General features: G+C 45.4%; 1 protein-coding gene across 2 annotated transcripts in view; it reads right to left on the minus strand.

Moving 5' to 3' along the window:
- The window catches only part of CDH13 (cadherin 13), a 1,218,549-nt gene that overhangs the window by 943,155 nt on the left and 249,551 nt on the right, over window positions 1-25,843 (minus strand). The window contains exon 1 of one of the 2 annotated variants that reach the window (XM_033942566.1): window positions 1,774-1,944. The exons of the other annotated variant lie outside the window; for it this stretch is intronic. Coding sequence (XP_033798457.1) covers window positions 1,774-1,834 — 61 coding nt within the window. The 5' untranslated portion in view covers window positions 1,835-1,944. Of the gene's footprint in view, window positions 1-1,773; window positions 1,945-25,843 lie in introns of those variants that run through there. 2 annotated transcript variants of the gene reach the window in all.

Consider the following 25,843-nt stretch of genomic DNA (forward strand, 5'->3'; position numbering starts at 1 on the left):
GTGGGGCAATCTAGCTTGCACTATTCCGCGTGTTAAGCCCATTTTTACATCGTTTTTTTCTTTTTAGCATTTTAGGTAGTTTTGGGCTCCTGAACATCTCAAAGTTATTTTTAGCAAGTTTTTATTTAAGATGTCAAATGGACTTCTGATGTGTGATTTTAAACATAAGAACCGCATCATTACATTTTTATGGGTTCTTTTTCCCTTTTTAAACCCATTTTTTGATATTACACTTTTCCCTCTGTATTCGCAGTTTCAGCGCTCGTGGTTTCGCTTGTTCGCAATTTTTTGCATGCTGCCTCCTCCCCCCAAATTTACATCATTAGTAAAGTACCTGTACTGTACCGATAAAAAAAGTTTAGCACTTCCCAGCATTCACCCTCAAAATCGCTGATTCCCGGCTACCCAACCGGCAGAGAAAAACGCTGTTTCCCAGCATGCACAGAGAAAAACGCTGTTTGCCTGCTATTAGCCTGATAAAAAGTTATTCACGGTTTCAACAGTAAAAACGGTGGCTGCGGATATGTTCTGCCCGCAACCACCGCGAATACAGAGGGAGGAGCGTACATTACTTAGAACCATGTGTTTTATGGGTTGTACCATGTTTTGTACACTTTTTATTTTTTGTTGGATACCTTTTATTTATTATTCATGACATCAGGCTTTTCATATGCAAGTTTGGTCATGTGCATGATTTGCTCATTTGCCAGTCTCAAGGGATCCAGGACTTTGTGAGTATTTCTATGAGGTTTTAATTGAAAATCTTGGACATAGTTCCTGTGGTTCTGGTTTCTTGTATTCATACATGTGTTTTAATATGGTACAGTCCCTGATTTTGAGTATTTGATAGCTTTTTTTGAGTCGGTGGAAGCTGTTTTTTGGACAGCAGCTTGCCATTATTGTTTGCAGAAGCTGTCCTCTTACCATCCTTGTGACATTGTTTTTATTAGTGTTTAGTCGATGATGTTATTTTACTGAATTTTATTGGTCGATTCAGTGTTTTAATTGCATGTATTGTGACCGGGGCGTGGCCATAGCTGAGGCCTTGCCTGGAGCACACAGGCCTCGGCCGAGCGGTAAGGCGAGGCTTGGAGTGTGGAGTGGAGGAAAATGCAGTAAACATACAGGTTTAAAGTGAAAAGAAAAATGTTCTTTATTGGCAAAACAGTTCAGCACTTGTTATAGCTTCACAATATTCAGTGATGGTGCATAAACAAAGCAAACATAGTCAAACACAGTTCAAATTCATCGTTTCCTTCTGCTGCTTCTGGCTTTTTGCCACATAAGGTTAAGAAAACCAGGTAAGTCATGAACATTCCAAAAACAAAACCTAAGTTGCTTGAAGCTCAGATTCTGTGCCCAGTGGTTTAATTGCCAGTGCTTGGGGAAAATCAAAGAAAAACTCTTCCCCTAAGCTTGGGATTTCACCTCCCATAAAGGAACCAGAACTCTTGGTTCCCCACCCACTGAAATCTCCAAAACATAAACTGTTTGCCTTACTAGTTTCATACAGGCAAAAGAAAAACACAATTCAAAGCATAGCTGGGTCTTAACATCTTATTTCAGCAGAAGTTGAAACAATCTTCCAATCACAAACTATTCTTCTTTGTCAGTAAGCATTAATTAATGCATGCAAGCTTCTAGCTCAGCTCCATAACTTCTGATTCAGCCCCACCCCCACACTCTGCAGTTTCCATGCTCCAGGCATTTGCTTCTAGAGCATCTGGCTTCATTTCAATATCCTCATAATAGTTCAGCATTAGAGGTCTTTACCTGAGCCATTGGTGAGTGACCTGCCTGCTGCTTTCCAGTCCTGTGCTGGAGTAGACTCCATTCCAATTCAGTCAGTCTGCATCTGTGAGATGGCGTGGGCTTCTCTTGCTTCCTAACAGCCACTCCCTTTTCTGCTACATTGTGCTGACTAGCACTCAACCCAGCTGAGCTCTCTTGTCTCAAGCCAGCTATCTTCTGGGTTGTTCTAAGCTGATTGCAGCTCTTTACACCTGGGCTGATTGGTCTAGCTATTCCAGCCCTGGTTTGTATTCCTCTCACTCCCCTGGGGCATGCTGGGACTGGTAGTTCCTGACCTTTCCATGATGTTTGCTTCTTTGAGAAATAAGAACAGGTTCTAGGCAACTGATAGGTAAAAGAATCTGTTGGTACTGCAATGCTCTGGACCTAACTTTAGGGACAGGTATTGCATCTCTCACAGTCTGTTCCGTACCTCCATCCTTACTTCTTCGGCCCTGCAGCGTTTCCTTTACTGGAACAGGGGTGATACTGTGACAGTATACATGTGTTTTGTTATCACAGTTATATGCCCCAGAAGCAGCCTTGTTGGTAATACACATCGAGCCTTGTTCTCATCCATTCCAAGTTGGTTCCACAATGGGTTCTATATTGGACCAATTGCTTTGTTGTTTTCTCACATTTCGATTAGGCAACTTTGAATAGAATGATACAACTTCTTGTAATGTACCAAACGGTAACTGCTCTTGGCACAGATTCTTTTTCCCTGTAAGTGCCTAAATAAAACTTGGTGATTTAACACATTTATTTTCTATGATTTAGAAAAACTGAGGAGTTTTGTAATAGTAGAACATCTCCAGGAGAGATGGCGGGGGATGGTGTGACTTCTTGAATCTGACATTCATTCTAAGGTACAGTATTATGCTGAGAACAAGCTATTTCTTTGGTTGATTTTGGAACCTTAATTTTTTCTCTGATAGCCTTTTTTTTTTAGCTACTTTCTAAAAAAAAAAAAAAAAGCTAGCCTCTAGGCAATTGCGTAGTAAGGGAGCAGGGAGGCGGCCCGCCCCAGGTGCCATCTTGTCCACCCCCACTCCTGTGCCGCTTCCCTTCCCCCTGGCGTGAGCAGCAACTCCCAACCTGCTGTCGTGCCAGCTGTTGTGTCAGCTCTCCCTCTGATGTCACTTCCTGGACTCGTGCCTAGGAAGTGACATCAGGAAGAGCCGACACTGACGTGACAGCAGGTTGGAGGTTACTGTTTGCACCAGGAATGTTACAGCGCGCGCATGGCAAGAGGGGGTGGGAACGTAGCATGTGGGGGGGGGGGGGCAGAGGAGGGGTGCCACTGCTCCGGGCGCCTCTCGCCCTCGCTATACCATAAGAACATAAGAAAAGCCTTACCAGGTCAGACCAATGGTCCCATTAAGTCCAGTAGCCCATCCTCACGGTGGCCATTCCAGGACACTAGCACCTGGCCAAAACCCAAGGAGTCGCAACATTCCATGCTACTGATTCAGGACAAGCAGTGGCTTCCCCGATGTCTTTCTCAATAACAGACTATGGACTTTTCCTCCAGGAAATTGTCCAAACCATGCCTACTTTCTGGTAGGCACATTAGAATAGGCACCTACCTCAAATTGATGGGTACCAACCAAGTGCCTACCAGCTAATTAATTGCAATTTAATCATTTGAATGATATTTTTCAAGTGCCGATTAAGGCTAATTGAATAATTAAGCTAGGCTATTTGGTGTGCCAATCTAGGCACCTGATTTTAGACATTTTTTATAGAATAAGGGGCTCATAATCAAAAGAGAAAAACGTCTAAAAACCGGCCTAATTCGGCACTTGGACGAACATTGTCAAAATACGTCCAAGTGCTGATAATAAAAACGGGTTTTGGACGTTTTTCTAAATGACCTAGGCCTTCATAGTGCCGCTGAATAACCAGAGCTAAATGGGGCATGTCAGGAGGAGTGTCGAGGGTGGGACGTGGGCCGGCTTAGACTTAGTCGTACAGTATGTATAAGCAAAAGTTATACCACACAGGATCGATGGAACTTGGGTGTTGTGATTTAGACCATTTAAAACATGATCTAAGTCACAAAAACCCACCTAAAGTCACTAGATAAGTACTGCAAACACATAATACAGACCCCCACACACTAGTCCAGTGATCACCGACCCCCCCCAACCCCATAAAAATATTAACCACACCTTTAAAATTCAGCCTCCAGACCATCATCACATGGCAGCCTGGCATAGGAAAGCCTAGTCGTCCTGCACAGAGGCGTCTTAAGCCATCTTGGGGGTGGGTTAGGGACCCATGGAGAGGAGGACCCATGCCCATAAGCCCCTGTAATCCCTGCATTGATACTGAAACATGTGCACTCCCCTATACACCCTCCAAAACCTTTTGTACTGGCATATAAGTGGCTCCTGCAGCCATAAAGGCTATTAGGGTGGTAGATAAGTGGGTCTAGGGGATTCTGGAGGTGGTTTGGGGGGCTCACCATGACCTATAAGGGAGTTGTAGTGAGATGAAGACATGGCACCCTTTTTGTAAAGTTCACAACAGTGCCCTATTTAGGTGCCATGTCTGGGTGTTCAGTCCATCAGTTTGCAGACCCCTCCCACGTCCAACAGAGCTTGTTCTAGGCTTTTTTGACTTGGATGAAAAGATGGATGAAAATGTGGTATAAAGATGGACGATTTAGCAGCTTGGACGATCAGATCGGCAGGACGTATACTTAGACGATTTTCGAAACAAAAAAAAAATTGGGACGTATTTTTCGAAAATGTGTCCTAAGCTCTTTTTTACTTTGGACAACTTGCGACTTAGATGAAAATGGATTTAGACATTCCTGTCGATTATGCCCCTCCACTGGTCTTAGTTACCTAGATATAGGGAGTCAATAATCAAAGCAAATTAAATAGCCAGGAGGGGTTCCCGGCCCTTTAAATCACTTGTGTGGAGCTATCTGGTGATATTCAGCAGCACTTAATTGGATTATACTGCTAAATATCCCTTCCATCTAGTTTATTGGCAGTCTGGGGGCAGAGTTAAGGCAGAGCAGAAACGTAGCCAGTCAACAATATTTGTCAGTATGCTAACTGGCAAAGTAACTGCATAAAATTAGGTCAGCAAAGAGCTGTCCTAACTTTATGCAGCAAGTTATCCAGGCATCACTCGGAATATTGGCCAGTGCATGTTTAACTTCCAGGTCAGAGTTCATACCTGGATATTCAGTGCCCTGCATGTCCCAGCACTGAATATCTGGGATTAGTTCTGCCCACAGCTGAAACTAGCTTATAAACCATTTACCAATGTAGGCTGAATCCAGAGGCGTGCAGTCAGGGCCTTCCCGGGATTCGCCCCACCCCCTAAAGGCCCCGAGGGCACTACTCTGAATCTGATTGGTCGAGCAGGCTCAGCCAATCAAATTATATCAATACTGTCAGGGCCTTCAGAGAATTCCCAGCCCAAGAGCTCTGCTTTTTTGTGGGGAGGGTTACTTTTTGTTTGATGCGCACCACTGGCTGAATCTCAACCCCATCGTTTTTTTCAAGTCAAGCTACTGGCAGTTACAGTACGAATATATGGAAACTGCTGAGTGCCGGCACTCTTTTTCTACATATATTTTTGCAAAATTGCAACTCTCGTGTGTACTCCCTACCCTCCTTAAATGTGATGTACAAAAGGTTTCACATTTGGCAGATCATATTCTTAAACACCAGGAAAATGTGAACATCCTGACATAGATGCCCCAAGTCCCACAATGAGCTACTATGCAAATGGGGCTTCTCAGATACGAACTGAATTGTTAGGATAATGTGTAATGAAGACACGTTGCAGACACTCTAAAAGGCCGAATACTGCAGTTGTGCATCACATACGATCTGTAAAACAGATATCCAGGTCTTCGTATTGTGCTAATTTAGAGGAAGTAAAATCTGGTAATCCTAGCAAAGTATCCATAAACATATGCATCTGACTTTTTGTAAGAAAATACTTTTTATGGAAGGTAATGCATGTATGTTGAAAAATATAGTCTAGGACTTGATTTACTGCTACTACTACTTATTGCTATAGAGCTCTAAGGCGTATGCAATGCTGTATATTTAACATTCAATAGTCCCTTCTCAGAAGAGCTTACACTCTAGTTTGGACAGACAGGACATATAGGGGTTGGGGAGTTTCTTGCAGAGAGTATGATAGGATGGACATCTGTACATATGCAGCCATAGGTGCAAAAATTCCATCTAAGTGCTACACTGCACATATGTGCTTATCGTACATATTGTACAATATTTATTTCATAGGTAGGCATACATGGAGACATATGAGCACATTAAGATGGGGGTTTCTATAGAGTGTGGCGTAGTGGTTAAAGCTACAATCTCAGCACCCTGGGGTTGTGGGTTCAAACTCACGCTCCAAGTCACTTAATCCCCCCCTTGCCCCAGGATTGTGAGCCCACCGGGAAAGATAGGGAAAAATGCTTAGGGACCTGGGAGAATGGTCTAGAAAACTGAATAAATAAATAAATAAATATTTCATGCTCCTGGGACCTAATTATTTATAATGTATGTTGACACACACACGGTAGTACAATTTGGTAAACTAGTCCCTAAGTATATTAGTTTCTGATCCAGTCCAAAATATTACTATGGAAATGGCTCTTCCCTAATTATACCTAAAAGTAGTCACACTAACATCCCATAGACGTTTAAACCCTGCTAAGCTGATTTCACCACATTCTCCGGCAACAAATTCCAGAGTTTAATTATACCTTGTGTGAAGAAATATTTTCTCTGGTTTGTTTTAAATCTACTACTTAGCAGCTTCATCGCATGTCCCCTAGTACGTATGCCTACACAAACACAAAGCAAGTAATTTATGTCTGAACCTTAATGAAATAATGTCAATCCTGGACATGGCCAGGCTCTTCTAAATGGGAAATCGCACTGAACTCCTTCTAGGGCATATTAGCGATCCATAAATACTCATGTAATGTAATAACGTGGATAGGATGGTGGGAATCCATAAGCTGCTATTGTCTTTCAGCCACCTTCACACTACACAATACAATATTAGCTCTGGTGGTTTCAGGATTGTTGCCCAGTGGCCACACTTTTCCCTGGAAGGGGCAGAGAAGGTAGACAGCACAACCAAAGTAACAACAGCACATGCATCTGACCACTGTCTCATCACACATTACCTAAAGCAGAGGTAGGCAATTCCGGTCTTCAAGAGCCGGAGCCAGGTCAGGTTTTCAAGATATCCACACTAAATATGCATGAGATAGATTTGCATCTCAAGGAGGCAGTGCATGCAAACCTGACCTGGCTCCGGCTCTCGAGGACCGGAATTGCCTCCCCCTGACCTAGAGCACTCGCATCTGCAGAACAATTTGATTTCCTGAGATGAAGTTCCTTTTTATGGACTTCATTTTCCAAAAGCCACAATAATATGCTCCGAGAAAGAAGATTTAAACAGTGCAGCAATTGTAATTTCTCCGGGCGCCAGGCTTCAGTCTTCAAAATTTCTCTGTCCTCCCCGGAGTACCGTTTCTGCACTTACTGTTCTCAAGTCTACACAGTGTTGAACCTGACAGTATTACTTCTATAAATCAAAACAGGCGTTAACCATTAGTGAATCTTATTTACCATACCTCTGCTAATGCATGAGTCTTCGGATAAAACAGTGCTTGCAATGGATTTTGTTTTTGGTACCCAGAACAGATGATGAATCATGAAAACATTTTCATCCATATCCATTACTTGCTGCCCACCTTCGACATTAAGGAATAATCCGGAGCTTTGAGCACAGCTGGTTTCCCCATATTTCCATGTTCATGGGAGATCTGTGGCAGGATTTTCTTTCTCTCTTTTGCCCAGTAGCCATTGCTGTATGCAGGCTTTGTCTGTTTCTATTATTAAGAGGCAGATAAATGCAATTTTATTATCTTCTGGCTGACTATCTTTGGAAGCCAGTGAATCCAATTCAGCTTTATTTTTGGGACAGTCACATTTGGATATTGAGTTGCCTAATAATTGAGAGACTTTGGTCAGGAGTTTAGAAATGTGAAGTCATTTTTTTTCCCATTTTTGTAACTTGAAGCTATAAACTAAGAATTACATAAAAAATATTCTGGACTGAATTCAGAAAAAAAAAAGCACAATCAATTGCTCATTGCTGGATCACCTCTGGAACTTTTTTTAAAAAATTGGCATCTCATTGGCCACCCTTCAGTCTTCCAGTACCATGCTTAATGTTAAAGATAATTACTAATTACTAACAATAGCTCAGCAAGCTCATTTTTCAGTTTTATCAGCACTCTGGGATGTATACCATCTGGTGCTGGTGATTTGCTATGGTTCAGTTTGTCAAATTGACCCTTACGTCTTCCAGTGTTACAGAGATTTGTTTGAGATTTTCTGATTCATCAGCATTGAATACCATTTCTGGCACTGGTAGCTCCCCCCCCCCCCCCCCCCACATCGTCCTCAGTGAAGAGCGAAGCAAAGAATTCATTTAATCTCTCCGCTATGGCCTTGTCTTCCCTGAGAGCCCCTTTTACCCCTCGGTCATCTAGCAGTCCAACTGATTCTTTTCTGGCTTCTTGCTTTTCATATACTGAAAAAAGTTTTTGCTGTTTGTTTTTGCCTCCAGTGTAACCTTCTTTTCAAGGTCTCTCTTTGCCTTTCTTATTAGCGCCTTGCATTTGACTTGCCATTCCTTGTGCTGTTTACAATTATTTTCAGATGGACCCTTTCACGTTCTGAAGGATTCTCTTTTAGCTCTAATAGCTTCCTTCACCTCACTCATTAACAATATTATCTACCATTTCCAGCTTTATGAATATACAAATGTATTTAGATAATAAATACATTTATACACTTTAAATACAATCTTTGAAAAGTCATTTTTTAGACAAGTGTTTTCCAGGAGAAAAAGCCATGTAGAGAAAATGTTAATGTTCAAGGATGTGCTTTTAGGTGCATAAATCCCAGGTATGATGATGTCAGCGAAGGTTCATCATTCAAGGCGTTTGTCAGTACATGCAAATAATAAACTCTTTTTCAAAAAGGACGACATGTCATGTAACTAATGTCCTATATGTTTTACCATATATATAAAATGATACAGATATACCTATATTACTATAACCAAATTAGCAGTAACCAATAATTTTTCTTCCACCCACAGCCAATAAAATACGTAATAAGAAGTAGTCAGAGCCAGCGCTAGAGATGGAAAGACCCAGGATAGAAATTTGAGGGAGGACCCTTAGGCTCACAGATTGTCTGTTTTGGGGCAGGATTGGAACCCCTTGTGGCATGGGTTGCACCCCTCTCCCTCCTTGCCAGCTCTGAAAGCAGAATCTTTAGACTGCACGTGCTTCGTAACCATGTCGTCCATAGGATCCAGCTCTGTGGGTACTTGAGTATCCCAAAGATTGAGCAAACTCTTTGACTGTGTCCAGAGAGGATTAATTCCCAATGGGTTTAGCACCTCCAATAATTTTGAAAAGTTGACCCCTATGGTGTTATCTACATGGTATTTTCCGTTTAAAATTGCCTCCTTCTGTAAGATGTATACTCATCGAGTCTGTTGAATACAATTCATCTATTTTACCCCTACAAGAGGTTGTATATATTTCCCTAGTGCCATTGTATGCCCTCACCTGGAATACGGCGTCCAACACTGGTCGCCGTACATGAAAAAGGACATAGTACTACTCGAAAGGGTCCAGAGAAGAGCAACAAAAATGGTTAAGGGGCTGGAGGAGTTGCCGTACAGCGAGAGATTAGAGAAACTGGGCCTCTTCTCCCTTGAAAAGAGGAGACTGAGAGGGGACATGATCAAAACATTCAAGATAATGAAGGGACTTAGTAGATAAAGACAGGTTGTTCACCCTCTCCAAGGTAGGGAGAACGAGAGGGCACTCTCTAAAGTTAAAAGGGGATAGATTCCGTACAAACGTAAGGAAGTTCTTCTTCACCCAGAGAGTGGTAGAAATCTGGAACGCTCTTCCGGGGTCTGTTATAGGGGAAAACACCCTCCAGGGATTCAAGACAAAGTAGATAAAGACAGGTTGTTCACCCTCTCCAAGGTAGGGAAAACGAGAGGGCACTCTCTAAAGTTGAAAGGGGATAGATTCCGTACAAACATAAGGAAGTTCTTCTTCACCCAGAGAGTGGTAGAAATCTGGAACGCTCTTCCGGAGTCTGTTATAGGGGGAAACACCCTTCAGGGACTCAAGACAAAGTTAGACAAGTTCCTGCTGAACCAGAACGTATGCAGGTAAGGTTAAATCCAGTTAGAGCGCTGGTCTTTGGCCTGGGGGGCAACGTGGGAGCAGACTGCTGGGCACGATGGACCACTGGTCTGACCCTGCAGCGAAAAATCTTATGTCCTTATTTGACTAGACTTCCTCAACATTTTTTTTCTGCTGGACCATTTTACAAAGAGGACTTTATTTTGGTTGTCTTCAACGTATACAGTGGCACCCAGGGCGGTGGTGCCCCTCCCCCACCCTCTTCTCCGCCCTCGCTCCTTCCTGACCCCCCTGCCTCATGCGCACCCCTCTTCCCTTTCCCCGTACCTCTTTAATTTTCCGGGCACGAGCAGCATCACGAACTTGCTGCACGTGTCATGCCTGCTTTCCCTCTGATGTCACTTTCTAGGCGCAGGAACCAGAAGTGATGTCAGGAGAGAGTCGACACTGATGCAGGCAGCACGTTCGTGAAGCTCCTCCCACCGGGAAAATTAAAGAGGCACAAGGGAAAGGGTGCACGCAGATGGCAGGGGGGTTGGGAAGGAGCGGGGGTGGGGGGGCAGAGAGGAGAGGGGGACAGGTGCTGGTGCCCCCACCAAGACGGCAGTATATTAGCAGTTCCTGTTCTAGGGCTGCATGTTGAGTTTCAGTTAAAAATGGGGTTTGTGTTCAAAGTGGTTTTTAATGTCATCAATGCAGTCTGCACAAGGCTGCTTGTGTAAGTGTTATCCATGCAGTATGCAGCAAGCTTAGTGCTGCTATGCAAACTGAAACCTGTTATGCACCGATGGTGAAATGTAATCAACACGCAGAATGCAGTTGGAATCTCAGTCTGCGTTTTCAGCACCTTCTGGAAATGTACAGTGCATAACAACCCAGGCAGAGCTGGATGCCCTCTGAATGGTGGTTTAACATTAAGAACATAAGCCCAGTAGCCCGTTCTCACGGTGGCCAATCCAGGTCCCTAGTACCTGGCCAAAACCCAAAGAGTAGCAACGTTCCAGCATCTCAAAGAATAGCCAGATTCCAGAACCCCAATGAGAGCAACATTCCAGAGCTGAGATTGTGATGTCATAATGCCTCATTCCACGGTGCCTCAGAGCCAATCTCATCAGTGACGTTACAATGGCTTGATTGTCCTATACTTGACACACATAAGAGCATAAGAATAGCCATACTGGGTCAGACCAATGGTCCATCAAGCCCAGTAGCCCGTTTTCATGGTGGCCAATCCAGGTCCCTAGTACCTGGCCAAAACCCAAAGAGTAGCAACATTCCAGCATCTCAAAGAATAGCAAGATTCCGGAACCCCAATGAGAGCAACATTCCAGAGCTGAGATTGTGATGTCATAATGCCTCATTCCACAGTGCCTCAGAGCCAACCTCATCAGTGATGTTACAATGACTTGATTGTTCTATACTTGGCAGACATAAGAACAGCCATACTGGATCAGACTAATGGTCCATCTAGCCCAGTAGCCCGTTTTCATGGTGGCCAATCCAGGTGCCTAGTACCTGGCCAAAACCCAAAGGGTAGCAACATTCCAGCATCTCAAAGAATAGAGAGACGTTTAAATACCTACGTGATGTAAATGCACCTGAGTCAAGTCTCTTTCAATTGAAAGGAAACTCTGCAATGAGAGGGCATAGGATGAAGTGAAGAGGTGATAGGCTCTGGAGTAATCTAAGGAAATACTTATTTACAGTAAGGGTGGTAGATGCGCGGAACAGTCTCCCGGAAGAGGTGGTAGAGACAGAAACTGTGTCTGAATTCAAGAGGGCCTGGGATAGACACGTGGGATCTCTCAGAGAAAGAGATAATGGTTACTGCGGATGGGCAGACTGGATGGGCCATTTGGCCTTTATCTGCCATCATGTTTCTATGTCCCTGAGTGTCCAGCTCCCTGATAAAATTTAAATCCTATGAGTGTTGCGAGAAGCATGGGCCTTTCAGCACGGTTCCCCGCGCTAGAAATTGCTATCGCAGTTTCGTAAAAGGAGGCCTCTGTTTGTATTTCCTCCACAGATAGCAGCTTCCTCTGGAACTCAGATCATCTGAACTCTACTCATTAAGTCACTGAGTCTTGCTCCCAATTTTGCCCCCTCCCCAACCCAACCTGTTCTGCCAACCCATATACAAGGATAAATAAAAAAGTACACTTCTCTCTTGGTATTCACGGGGGTTAGGTGCTCACCCACCCCCGCCTCCTTCCTGCATTCCTGGAACCTTACCTGGTGGTCTAGCGGTGAAGAGGGGCAGGAGCGATCTTCCTATGCTCCTACCCCGTGCAGCGCCGTCATCAGAATGGCTGCCGTGAGTTCATGTTGTAGTCTCGAGGCTGCCCCGCTTCACCGTTAGACCACCAGGTAAGGTTCCGGGGAGACTTGGATGGCTTAAAAATAGTCAAAAAATAAAAATAGTCTTTTTGCCAAAATATTGCGAATAACTGAATCCGCGGATACTGAAACCATGGTTTCGGAGGGAGAAGTGTAAAGGCAAAATACATTTAACGTCTTTAATAGAAGTAACTGAACATATCACTTTTCCACAGTGTCAGGTCAAAAGCGCGCCGGGACAAAGGCGCGCCCAGACAATTGAGCGCAGTGTGGAGGCGCGCGCTGCAGAAAATTACTGTTTTTAGGGCTCTGACGGGTGGGCGTGGGGGGGAACCCCCTCACTTTACTTAATAGAGATCACGCCGTGTTGTGGGGGCATTGTGGGGGGTTTGGGGGATTGTAACCCCCCACATTTTACTGAAAACTTCACTTTTTCCCTGTTTTTAGGGGAAAAGTTAAGTTTACAGTAAAATGTGGGAGGTTACAACCCCCCAAACCCCCCACAACTCCGGCGCGATCTCTATTAAGTAAACTGGGGGGGCTCCCCAACAAAAAACCCCATCGGAGCCCCTAAAAACTAATTTTCTTCAGCGCGCGCCTCCGTCTTGCGCTCAGTTGTCGGCGCGCGCCTTTGTCTTTCGCGGTGTTGTCTATGAACCCTTTTCCACATAGTCCCCAAGTAAGACGACGCATTTGTTGTATCGTTCTACGAGCTTCTGCATTCTTGCCGAGAAGTTTTTCGGCTGTTCCCCAAGCCAGTTGAGCACCGCTTCCTTTACTTCATCATCAGAAATGAAACTGTGGCGTCGCATTGTCTCCTTCAGTGGACCGAAGAAATGATCATCGCTAGGCGCCAGCTCCGGGCTGTACGGAGGATGCGAAAGACGTTCGAATCCCAGCTGTTGCTCTGTTTCTTCTGTCGCTGCTGCCGTATGAGGACGTTCATTGTCAGGGGGCAACAAGGCTGTTTTGGACAACATTCTTCTTTTGCTGCAAATTGTAGCATTAAGTTCATTTTGCAGCAATGCACAGTAGTTTTCATGTCTCACCGCTTGCCAGTGCGCCAGAATAGGCCCCCTCATGTCCCAAAAGAAGGTCAATATGATTTTCTTAGAGGAGGTCACTACTGCACGTTGCTCTTCCATGGTGCAATCTTGCAAAGGAGCGTCCATGTTTCTGACCTCATGGCTGCAGTACAGTTAAAAGCCGAGCGCTGCACTGTGAGTGGACAAGCTATCCATTAGGCAATGTATGAGTACATATGTTGCATTTTGCTAGATCTGTCCTGGTTATCACATAATGCAACAATTGCCTTTAATTTCTGATTAGTCCTCATCCATATTTGTCACTGAACCACTAGACTTGACCTTGAATATCACATATGTTTTTATTAACAAGAACAAACCATACACCAACAAATTCAAAATGGCAGACGAGAATTGAAGTAAATAAGACAATGCCCCTCCAAGAGGACTGGACTCTGATGTCCTCTTAGGTTACAAGGTTCCCCCAACCCCCCTCCCCCCCTTTCCCCCAAGTAGACCCCCCCCAACTCCTCTATCCCCCCTCCCCCCAAATCCAGAAAAAAAAGGGGGAAGTAAGACAGGCGGGGTAGGATACAACTGCAGTCTGTTCAAAGTGCGACTACGAATCCGGGGAGACAAACTGTCCAAATAAGGAGACCAAATACGAACAAAGTCTCTGCTCCGGCGGCGAGAGGAATAAGCCTCCCAGCCTAGAAGTTCGTGTAATTTATTCCTCCAATACCAGAAGGAGGGAGGACCATCAGCCAGCCAGAAATTCAAAATACACTTTTTCCCCAGAATATAACATTTGCTCAAAAACAAAGCAGCGTTTTTCAACTCGGTCCTGGAGTCCGCCCCCCCCCCCCTCCTTGCCAGTCAGGTTTTCAGGATATTCACAATGAATATGCATGAAAGAAATTTGCATATAATGGAGGCAGAGTATGCAAATTTCTTTCATGCATATTCATTGTGGATATCCTGAAAACCTGACTGTCAAGGGGGGGGGGGGGATTCCAGGACCGAGTTGAGAAATACTGCTTTAAAATATGCACATGTGGACTGTTTTTTAAAATTCTCTTTTAGGAAGAGATATAACTCTACAAAATCATTCCGATATTTCAGATTGCAAAGATCAAAATGCTATTTACCGCTATATATGAGAAGCACTGAGGGAAAATTGAAAACAATTGTGTATAGTTATTCCACTAGTCATTGTGTAGGGAAGAGTTCTAGTAACTACATCAGTCCCGGTAAAACTGGATTCTTTATAAGCTGCGATACCTTTCTTTGGGCTAATGCCAAACCACCTCTTTTGACATCCCTGTTCCTTCCGGAGACACCTAAGTGCTATGCACTGCATCTTTGAAGATGCATCATCTCAAGTGCGAAAGCCCTCATTGCTCACTTCACATCTTCTGTAGTGAGACAGAGCTGGTGGCTGATCCATGCTCGGAGAAAGACAGCCACGGGGTCATTTCTTCGCCACACAGCAAAACAATATGAAACAACAAAAGAACACTGCGGCGGGGTTATACGGAGAAATGAAATGACACGACCAGAGGACCAGTTCAAAAACCGACACGCAGCGGAGAAGATCAGAATTCTTAATCCTACATGATGGATCATTTATATTCTTTACTTAGCAGAGGGCCAAAGTATTAAAGCAAGCATGGAATCATCTTCTGTTCCTATAGAAACAGGACATTTGCTACCCAGCGCTTTTAGACCACCTGTCATTTGGGGAATTACTTTTTATGTAGCTTTCCTTACAGCCTTGGTCCTGAAACTAAAATATCGGTGTTTATGTTTAAATCATTTCGATTAAGCAGCCTCAAAGACGTAAACAGGCAAACCATCAACTTCTAAACAGCAGATGTAGAGCAGAGCACTCATCAAATCCAGATTCAGACATGCTCAAACAATTATCCAAGACGAATCCCTCTTTCCCCCGCCCCCTCCCAAACAAAGACATATCCAAATAAGAATGAGGTCTGTTATGATCAAGAAAGTATAAGTTCAAAATACGACTCCTTGCAGCTGGTGAAAAGGAATTCCAAAGTGCACTCCGGGTATGTGTGAAGCGCTTCCCCCAACACCGAATCCACGTCCCGGACCTGGGTGTGTTCCATTTTAACCCTTTCAGGACCATAAGGATCGTAGGCCAATTTTTGTGGTTTTGACGACATTTTTATGGTAAAAAGGGCTTGCAGATGCCAAAAAATAGATTTTTTGTGTGAAATATCATTATTTTTATTTAAAAAAATCACACTTCTGGCTTATGGACAGTGTGGCAAGTGAATCTTCTCGTCAATCTAGCAACGACGCTAATGAATGAATGTCGGAACCAGTTTGTTTACATAAAGGCAGTATCCTATGGAATCCGTACATATCAAATTTAGAACTGTAGACTATCCCAATCAAAATTTATAGGATTTTAAAGTTATGGGACAAATATGTCCCTTGGTCCTGAAAGGGTTAAGCAGGTTGATCATTTGTAACCTCCACTGTTGTACGGAAGGTCCAGTCGAATCCAACTATTTGAGCAAACTTACTATTTGTTGGCGGTATATAAGAATAAAGTTATTATTATTATTATTATTTCCCCAAGCAGAATGGCGCGCTTTAAGAAGGATGGATAACCTGTTGGTGTTGGCGATTGTAAGGAAAAGACATCAAAAAGAATCTGAGGTTCGAGACTAACACAATTCCAAAGAGATGAAATGTAACGAAGCAACAAGTACCAAAATCATTGTACTATAGGACAAGGCCCGAACATATGTCCCAAAGTACGAGCATCGTAGCATCAGTTGACTCACATTTAGGGCAGCAAGCAGTAGATGCCAAGGAGTCGCGCCCGCCGCGGCGATATATGCAGGCAAAATGCAAACAGGAAACATAGTCTGTCACCTTACGGACAGTCAGAACAAAGGCCTTGAAGGTTGATTTAGAAAGGGTCCTATGTAAACCCGCCTGTCAAGTATTCATGTACCTGCGATAGGTAAGCTCAGGAGATGTATCTTGCAATGATTTATGGTGGTTAAAAAAGAGGTACTTTACTTTGGTCTGAGCACCCAAGGTGTAAAGCCCAACTAATTCCTCCTGAACATCTTCTGTCAAATCTGTCCAGAGTAAACTACCAACATAATGTCTGATTTGTAGATATGGAAAAGTATCAAGAACGGAAAGCGAATGCTTTTGTTGCAACTCCACAAAAGGTTGCACCTTGTCTTCTTCAGTTTAGACATGAAGTAAATATTTGAGACCTTTCAAGTTTATTAAAAGTTTCATATACCGCCTGTCATACTTCTAGGCGGTTTATATTATAAAACGTTTTTAACATGTATAGCACTAAAAACAGGGGAGACTAACAAGACTGACATAAAACGGGAGGATAAAGGGATAGAAATCCATCATCATAAAAAAAGCAGTCCGACAAAGGGCAATAGAAGAGGGAAGGGAAATCTGAAAAACCAGAGCTAGGTGGAATCGGGAGACAGAAGCAAGAAGGATTTAAGGATTAAAATCATCCTTAAGGAGGAATATTTTAATTTTTTCCTTTAAATTTATCAAGAGAATTTTCGTTACGTAGTTCGCTAGGTAAGGCGTTCCAAATGGTCGGTGTGGTGACGGCAAAATTAGTTTTACAGGTGATGCTCAAAATGCGGAGGGATGGAATAGAGAGTAAATTGTGTGACTGGGATCCGAGTATCCTGGATGGGGTATATGGAATTAAGATGTTATTAAGGAAATCAGGTTGATTATTCTGGATTATTTTGAAAGTTAAGAGTGCATTTTTATAAGTTATTCTATGGGGTGCCAGTGTGCTTGCATCAGAAGTGGCGTGATAGGATCATATTTTTGGACATTTTCGATTATTATTCCCAACGAAGAAAGGCTGTGGAAGAAATGCCTGCCGGAAACTGAGGATTATTCCGGACCGCCAAATATGGTGAAGTCTTTACAGAAAATTGATGTACGCTCATGTATCATTGTATCAAGCTTCCCTTTTATTGGGCAAGAGAGAATTAATAAAAACCTTTGTCCCACAAAAGCTGTTTTTCCAGGCCCAGGATACCTGCCGTTAGGCATTTCTTTCTAGCGTTAACACATGCTATGATACCGCCACAGATCACAGCTTTAGCCACAGGCCAAAATAGCAGAGGTTGAGAATTATGATTAAGAAAGTTTGAAGATAGGTGAAGAAATGAGAGTCTCTATATAGGATTTCAACCAAACATACTCAATCAGTGGCGCAGTGGTTGGATCTACAGCCTCAGCACCCTGGGGTTGTGGGTTCAAACCCCGCGCTGCTCCTTGTGACGCTGGGCAAGTCACTTAATCCTCCATAGCCCCAGGTACGTTAGATAGATTGTGAGCCCACCGGGACAGATAGGGAAAATACTCGAGTACCTGATTGTAAAACCGCTTACATAACCTTGGATAGGCGGTATATAAAATCCTAATAAACTTGAAACTTGAAAATAACAAAACAAACATGTCAAAAAACATCGAAATTGCCAGATCATATAAAAAAAACATCAACTATCATACTTCATCTTGCAAAACAGGTGGAGGGGCATAATAAAAAAAAAAAAGTCTAAATCCCCTTTTGACCTAAGGCCCTAAACGTTGAAAGTAGAAGCAGGGAAAATGTCCATTATCAAAAAAAACGTCCAAAAGGAGGGTTTTTTTGATAATGGCCTGCCTCTACGTTCAACTGTTTAAATACTCAGACCATCACTACGTCTAAATTTACACTATATAATCAACCTAAAAAAAAGCCTAAGTCCCAAACGTCCAAAACAAGGGCTTTTAGGCGAAGGAGGGGCCAGTCCTTCGCCTAAAAGCTGCATTCGGTAACCGGTGTCTGTCTAAAAGAACACGGGTTACAGAATCACCCCCACCCCAGCAACGATTGGGCCGGGAGGGAGCCCAAGCCCTCCTGGCATGGCAACCCCCACCCTGGCCAACTACGATCTGGGCAGGAGGAAGCCCAAGCCCTTCTGCCCAGGCGACCCCCCTACCCTCCACCCCCACTAAGATACGGGAAGAAGGGATCCCAGGCCCTCCTGCCCTCGACGCACCCCCCCTCCCACGATCGCCCTGAATCCCCAATCGGCCCCCCACCTGCTGACCCGCAAGACCCCCCTGCTGACCCCTAGACCCCCCCCCACCCATAATCCCCCTCCCCGTATCTGTAAACATAGTTGGACGGACGGGTCCCAAGCCCGTCTGTCCGGCAGGCCCACCATCCCTCGAATGGCAGGCCTTAGGGCCTGATTGGCCCAGGCAGCTCAAACCCTGCCCACAGGTGGGGCCTGAGGCGCCTAGGCCAAATGGAATCGGCCCATTAGTCTTAGGCCTCTCCTGTGGGTGGGACCTTAGGCACATGGGCCTGGTTGGCGGGGTGGGGGTCGCCTTGACAGGAGGGCTTGGGCTCCCTCCTGCCTGATCTTGTCGAGGGGGGAGATGATGCATCGTGGCAGGAGAGATTGTCTATCACCTGCCGCGATAATGATCACTCCTCTACCCGAACTGCCACAAACTGCAGCAGGAGAAACTGGGCATCTCTCCTGCCGCGGGTCACAGCAGTTCAGGTAGAGGGGTGATCGCCATCGCGGCAGGTGAGAAGAGCCATCTCTCCTGCCGCGATGGTTGCTGTGGGGGGGTGGGTAGGTTGCTGGGCTGCTGAGCTGATTGAGGCAGCTGCCATCAGCTCAGCGGGCCCTTTTTTGGCACTTATACCTGTTTTGACTTGGTCTAATTCAAAACGTATAAGTGCCGACTAGGCAACCTGCCTAAACTTTTGGTTATACCTGGTGTACGCCTATGTCTAGGTTGATCCACCTCTCACCCTTTCCCCTCCTCTAAAAATGCTTCTTTTCGCTCTATGCATTTAGAGGCAGGGGAAAGGCCTAAGCTGGTTTTAGATACATCTAAAACCAGCTTTGGTTATGGGTACTTGGACAATCAGGCTTTTTGATCGTCCAAGTACCCATTTAGGCCATTTTTTAGATTTTTTTTTATTATTATTACTATTATGAGCCCCATGACATTTTAACAATTACTTTTAATTTACACAAATCTTTTAGTTGTTTGATATATTCTGGAAGCTTATTTCACTCAACAGGTCCTGTACGCAGGAAAGTACTAGATAAAGTTTATAAGCGTAATTTTTATGAGTTGGAATAAATAAATTACAATGTGTAGCAGAGTACAATGTTCGAGAAGGCATCACACAATCCTACAAGTTCCTGAAGACTTTCCAGCTCCTTCTGTGTGCAAGTGAATTTTAAATGCAAATAAAATACATGCACATTATTTTCATATCTCATCTGAAATGCATCTTCCCTCATTCTATCTCACACTGTGGGATCCACTGAACATTTTAGGTCTTCTCTGAGGACAGCAGTTTGCAAACAGCCAATGCTCCATGCTAATTTCTATGTATAATACCAGTCTAAATAGTTTCAAACATTTCCCTCCAAAACATCGGCTACAAAAATAGATCTCCTAGAATAGAGTATTCCATATGAATTCTCCATGAAATTCTACTGCATAGATATAGAATAGAGAATGACACGGGGAAAAAATCTGTCCCCGTCACTACCCTGTCATGGGACCACCATCCTCTTCACTGCCCCGTCCCTGAATCCACCGTCCCCTTCACTGCCCCGTCCCCAAACCCGCCGTCCCCTTCACCGCCCCATCCCCGCATCCACCCTTCCCTCTCACCACCTCACCGCCCTTCAGCGGCCCGAGAATCTCTCTCCCTCCCCCTTACCTTCGTAAAGAAACTTAAGGGAGGAAAGGCGCACGGTCACCGATCACGTGCGCGGCCCCTTCCCTCCCTCCCTCCTTCCCTCCGGCCAAATCTATCTCCCTCCCTCCCTCTTACTTTCGCGACGCTTTAGAAAAGAAACTGATGCCAGTGAAGCCTGCCTGTGCCGCCCTGCAGTCGCGTGTGTGTGGGCGGAAGCTTCTCTTCTGGCAATTCTCATTTTTTGAACACAAATAAAACAGAGCAAGGTTCAACAAAACCCATCTCCCCTCCCTTTCACAAATATCTCCTCCACTATTGTGAAAACTGAACAAACCAAATTACTATAGAATGCTACATAGAAAAATCAAGCTAACAGAATACTTTAGTCACACATGGCAGGAAAAGTGTTAGAGGAGGGCAACTCCCTGGTCAGAGACAGAGAGCCCTAAGCCAGCTGAAAGCTAAAGAAGCACAGTCTGGACTTTGCGGTCCCCAGTTATGTCCAATACCAGCTCTAGCAGGATACATATTTCAAATCTGAAATATTCTAATCACAAAATATAAAATAAATTTATTTTTTTCTTTTTGTTGTCTGGTAATTTTATTCTTCAAATCACATTGGTCTCAGGCTTTGGTTTTAGGTTCCTTCTGTCTTCATCGTGGCATGGCTGGCTCCTGAAGGTAAAATAGGCGTAAGAGGAGCTGGGGAGAAGATGGCGAGTTTGACACGGTCGCAATTTTTTTATCACAGGAGTAAGACTTTTACTGCTCCCACGGGGCGGTGAAAGGTCTTGTCCCCATTCCTGCGGTAAACCAGTTGCAAGTGTCTCCATTCCTGCATATTTACTGCGGTGACCCGCAGTTTACTGCGGTAAACGGTCCCCGTGTCATTCTCTAATATAGAACACCAAGAATGTGCATCGGCAAGAAAAATACGCCCTCACTTTTATGAAGCCTCATTAGGGTGGTAAAAGCTCCGACGCTCATATGAATTTTATGAGCATCGGAGTTTTACTGCTAAGGTCGGCGATAAAAAAAAACACCCTAATGCAGCTTCAAAAAAGGGGGGGATAGTTTTTATTATATTTATGACTTTTCCCAGATTTTAGGGTGTTGCTTATTTTACTTATTCTCACATATTTAATTTTATACAGAATTTTTAGTGCATGGTAAACCGATATGAACGTCAATTTTCAAAAGAAAATACAGTGGTGCCTCGCATAACGGACGCCTCGCACAGCGAACGCTGCACACAACGAACTTTATGTCTTGATCCGTACAACGAACTTCGTTTCACACAACGAAGTCGCCCGAGCTGCATCCTTCCGCGCAGGCACTGCGCTTAACTGCCCTCTCTCCGCCTGGTTCCCTCTTGCCCCCCCCCGACTCCCCGACACGATCGGGGCAAAAAGGAGCCCAAGCCCTCTTCCGTACAACGAACTTCGTTTCACACAACGAAGTCGCCCGAGCTGCATCCTTCCGCGCAGGCACTGCGCTTAACTGCCCTCTCTCCGCCTGGTTCCCTCTTGCCCCCCCGACTCCCCGACACGATCGGGGCAAAAAGGAGCCCAAGCCCTCTTGCCCCGCCGATTCCCCAACTCCCCACACAATATCGGGCCAGGAGGGAGCCCAAGTCCTCCTGGCCACGGCGACCCCCTAACCCCACCCTGCACTACATTACGGGCAGGAGGGATCCCAGGCCCTCCTGCCCTCGACGCAAACCCCCCCTCCCCCCAACGACCGCCCCCCCCCAAGAACCTCCGACCGCCCCCCCAGCCGACCCGCGACCCCCCTGGCCGACCCCCACGACACCCCCAACCCCCTTCCCCGTACCTTTCTGTAGTTGGCCGGACAGACGGGAGCCAAACCCGCCTGTCCGGCAGGCAGCCAACGACGGAATGAGGCCGGATTGGCCCATCCGTCCCAAAGCTCCGCCTACTGGTGGGGCCTAAGGCGCCTGGGCCAATCAGAATAGGCCCGGGAGCCTTAGGTCCCTCCTGGGGGCGGGGCCTGAGGCACATGGGCCCAACCCGACCATGTGCCTCAGGCCCTGCCCCCAGGAGGGACCTAAGGCTCCCGGGCCTATTCTGATTGGCCCAGGCGCCTTAGGCCCCACCAGTAGGCGGAGCTTTGGAACGGATGGGCCAATCCGGCCTCATTCCGTCGATGGCTGCCTGCCGGACAGGCGGGTTTGGCTCCCGTCTGTCCGGCCAACTACAGAAAGGTACGGGGAAGGGGGTTGGGGGTGTCGTGGGGGCCGGCCAGGGGGGTCGCGGGTCGGCTGGGGGGGCGGTCGGAGGTTCTTGGGGGGGGGCGGGCGTTGGGGGGAGGGGGGGTTTGCGTCGAGGGCAGGAGGGCCTGGGATCCCTCCTGCCCGTAATGTAGTGCAGGGTGGGGTTAGGGGGTCGCCGTGGCCAGGAGGACTTGGGCTCCCTCCTGGCCCGATATTGTCGGGGAGTTGGGGAATCGGCGGGGCAAGAGGGCTTGGGCTCCCTTTTGCCCCGATCGTGTCGGGGAGTCGGGGGGGCAAGAGGGCTTGAGCTCCCTCTTGCCCCGATCGTGTCGGGGAGTCGGGGGGGCAAGAGGGTTTGAGCTCCCTCTTGCCCCGATCGTGTCGGGGGTGCCAGGGACCACACGGAGTCACCCACCGTACCACCCGATTCGGGTAAGCGCAGGTATCGGTGGGTGGCTTATTTGCGGGGGGGGTGCCTTATTTTACATTTTTTTCTAAAAAGGGGGGGCTGTCTTATTTGATGGCCCTGCCTTATCATCGGGGAAACACGGTAGAAAAAAAAAAAAAATGAACAGTTAAGTCCCAGTTTTTGCCGCTGAGACTCTGCCCTCTCACTGTAAAATTAGACTCTACTTAGTCTGTCTTTAAATTTAAAAAATGTGTGTTGTTTTAAAAAACAATTATGTTTTTAGATGTATCTAAATAAAAATAATAACCAAAAATTTATCTTTTTTTATGTCATCTTAGCATATTTTATGCTACAGAACGAATTATTTTTTTTAACATGTATTGTTATGGGAAAACGCGTTTCACACAACGAACGTTTCACATAACAAACTTGCTCCTGGAACGGATTAAGTTCGTTGTGTGAGGCACCACTGTACAAATCAAAATTGAGACGTCCAGATTGGTGCATGCCAAATTCTGCTAGCATGTTTTTTTAAAAAAGATCAGCCGACATGAGCTTTTTCTAAAATATACACAGGAATGAACATATGTGTGCAGCTCCCGTACGCATTTTAGAATGGTCAACATCAAAACTATCAAGAAAGTCAACACAGCTTATTGGTATTTTGGAACATCCACACGTCTTCCATTTGCAAACGTACACCTGATATTGTTTACCAGTATTGCCTGAGAGGGTGACAGAAAACACCAGAGCACGACATTCAGCTGGCAACGATCAACATTTTGCTGATTGCCAAGCCCTATTCGGGCGCCAGCATTGAATCTCTGAGCAGTACCATAGCAGAGGAGTATGGCAACCGGGGCATAGGGGAGGATGGTCTCTGACATCCTCTTTGATGATGGGGGGGGGGGGGGCAGTGGCATAGTAAGGGGTGTGTGGGATGAACTGCCCTGGGCACCATCTCGGTAGAGGTGCTAGAACCTCTCTGTCCCCCCCCCCCCACCAAGCCATGCTTGTGCTCTTCGTTCCCCCCACCCACACACCTCTTTACAATGTTACCAGTGAAAGCAACTTCTCAGGCCTTCTGCTTGCACCGGTCTGGCTCCCCTCTGAAATTATTTCCAGGTCGAGGGGCTATGAAGCGACATCAGAGGGAAAGCCAACGCCGGTGCACCAGCAGGCCGGAGAAGCTGCTCGCACTGGTCAAGATTTAACGAGGTATAGTGGGGAAAGGGAGCGTGCTAGTGTGCTGAGGGGGCCAAGGAAGGAGTGGGGTGTGTGGAAGGAGGGCACGGGGGGGGGGGCGCCTCCCTCCCTCACTAAGCCACTGATGTGGGGGGGGTCTGTTAAATGCACTCCCCCTCGCCCCCATATGTTTACAAGTCTTTGCTCCTCTTGAAGCGACATCAGAGGAAGGGCTCAGAGCCAGTGTGATCAGCAGGGAGGAGTTCCTACTCACTGCCAGGAAAGACAAAGAGGCATGGGGGAGGGGAGGGTGCATCTAAGAGAGCCCCCCACCACACCACTGTTTCTGAATAGGAGTTGGCAAAACCGTAGCCGGTTAAGTGTGATATCCAGCATTTAACCAGCCATAGTAAACTACATAAAGATAGGACTGACTTTCATGTGGTCCTAATTAAGCACTGAGCGCTACCCAGATATTTTGGGCAGCATTAACTGGTTAAGTTCCGCTGACTATGACCAGTTAGCCCTGTACAAGTGATTTAACAGGACAGGCGCTGTTTCTGGCCGGTTAAATCATTTTGAACATCAAGCCCTCAGAGCACCGCACAAAACGAGCACATTTCTGCAACATAGGCCTCGCCTAAAACCTGAAGTTGGTCTCAGTGGGCATAAGCATGTATTCCTCTTCTGATTTAGGGAAGGCTCTTATATATTTTAGCCTTGCCCTAGTGCCACCCAACACACACTCATGCCCTCTTGCAATATGCACGCATTCACAATTGAGATCTGGCTTCCTATACGCAGGATTCATACATATACATGTCTAAATGCTGGTGAACTAATGCATGCCAAAGGACCCATTATAGACTGAACGTAGAAATTAGAATTTAAACATCTAAGTTGGGAGGGTCCAATTTTAGTAGTATTTGAGAGCCGGATCTACAGACAGAGCCTGATCAAGAACACATGCATAGGTTACACGCGGCAAGAATATCCATTTTGCAAAGATAAATGTGGACATCGACAGAAGAAATACAGCTACACAAAGCTCTATCTGCCATATACGCGCATGTAAGTATTTCAGAAACTCCAATTAAATAATACGGGAGTATTGATCCTCAAATTTATTATCAAAGGAATACACATTAAAGAGGATCACCTATATAACTGTATACAACTATATGGCTATATACAGCTTCCAATATATTTGGGACTGCTGAATTAATCAAAGCAGATTTATTGATATGGATTGGCGATTCGAAATGACCGTGTTTAGATATTTGTGAATGGGATTTGTCAAAAAAATGAAAGCATTTTTATGACAGTATTTTCACGTGGCACTACAGGAGCATTGCGCTTGTTTGGAATATCTGGCACAACGGACTGAGTGAACTTTGGAAAAGTTTCAGATAAGTAAACAATTTCTTTCATATCATCCCTTTGGCGGAGGACAGGAAGGGTGCAACAATGATTTAAGCGACTGTCACCAAAGTCCTTTGCCTGAATTCATGGTAAACCAGCTTGCACTGAGCACCATCATTATTTATTAAATATTTGATAACAGTTGGATGTATTATATAGGTGATCCTCCTTAGTGTGCATTGCGGTTAGCGCGCCTTAGTAAAAGAGGGCCTTAGTCCAGCGAGTTTCCAGGTTTTCTGTATCGTAAGAAAAATAGTTTATGAAAAAACTGGAAACTCGCTGGACTAAGGGCTCCTTTTACCAAGGTGCGCTAGCGTTTTTAGCGCACGCACAAGATTAGCGTGCGCTATAGCGCGCTGGCTGAAAAATTACCGCCTGCTTAAAAGGAGGTGGTAGCGGCTAGCGCGCGGGGCTATTCCGCGCATTAAGGCCCTAA

This window comes from Geotrypetes seraphini, chromosome 4 (assembly GCF_902459505.1).
Source record: "Geotrypetes seraphini chromosome 4, aGeoSer1.1, whole genome shotgun sequence".
Classification (NCBI taxonomy): Eukaryota; Metazoa; Chordata; class Amphibia; order Gymnophiona; family Dermophiidae; genus Geotrypetes; species Geotrypetes seraphini.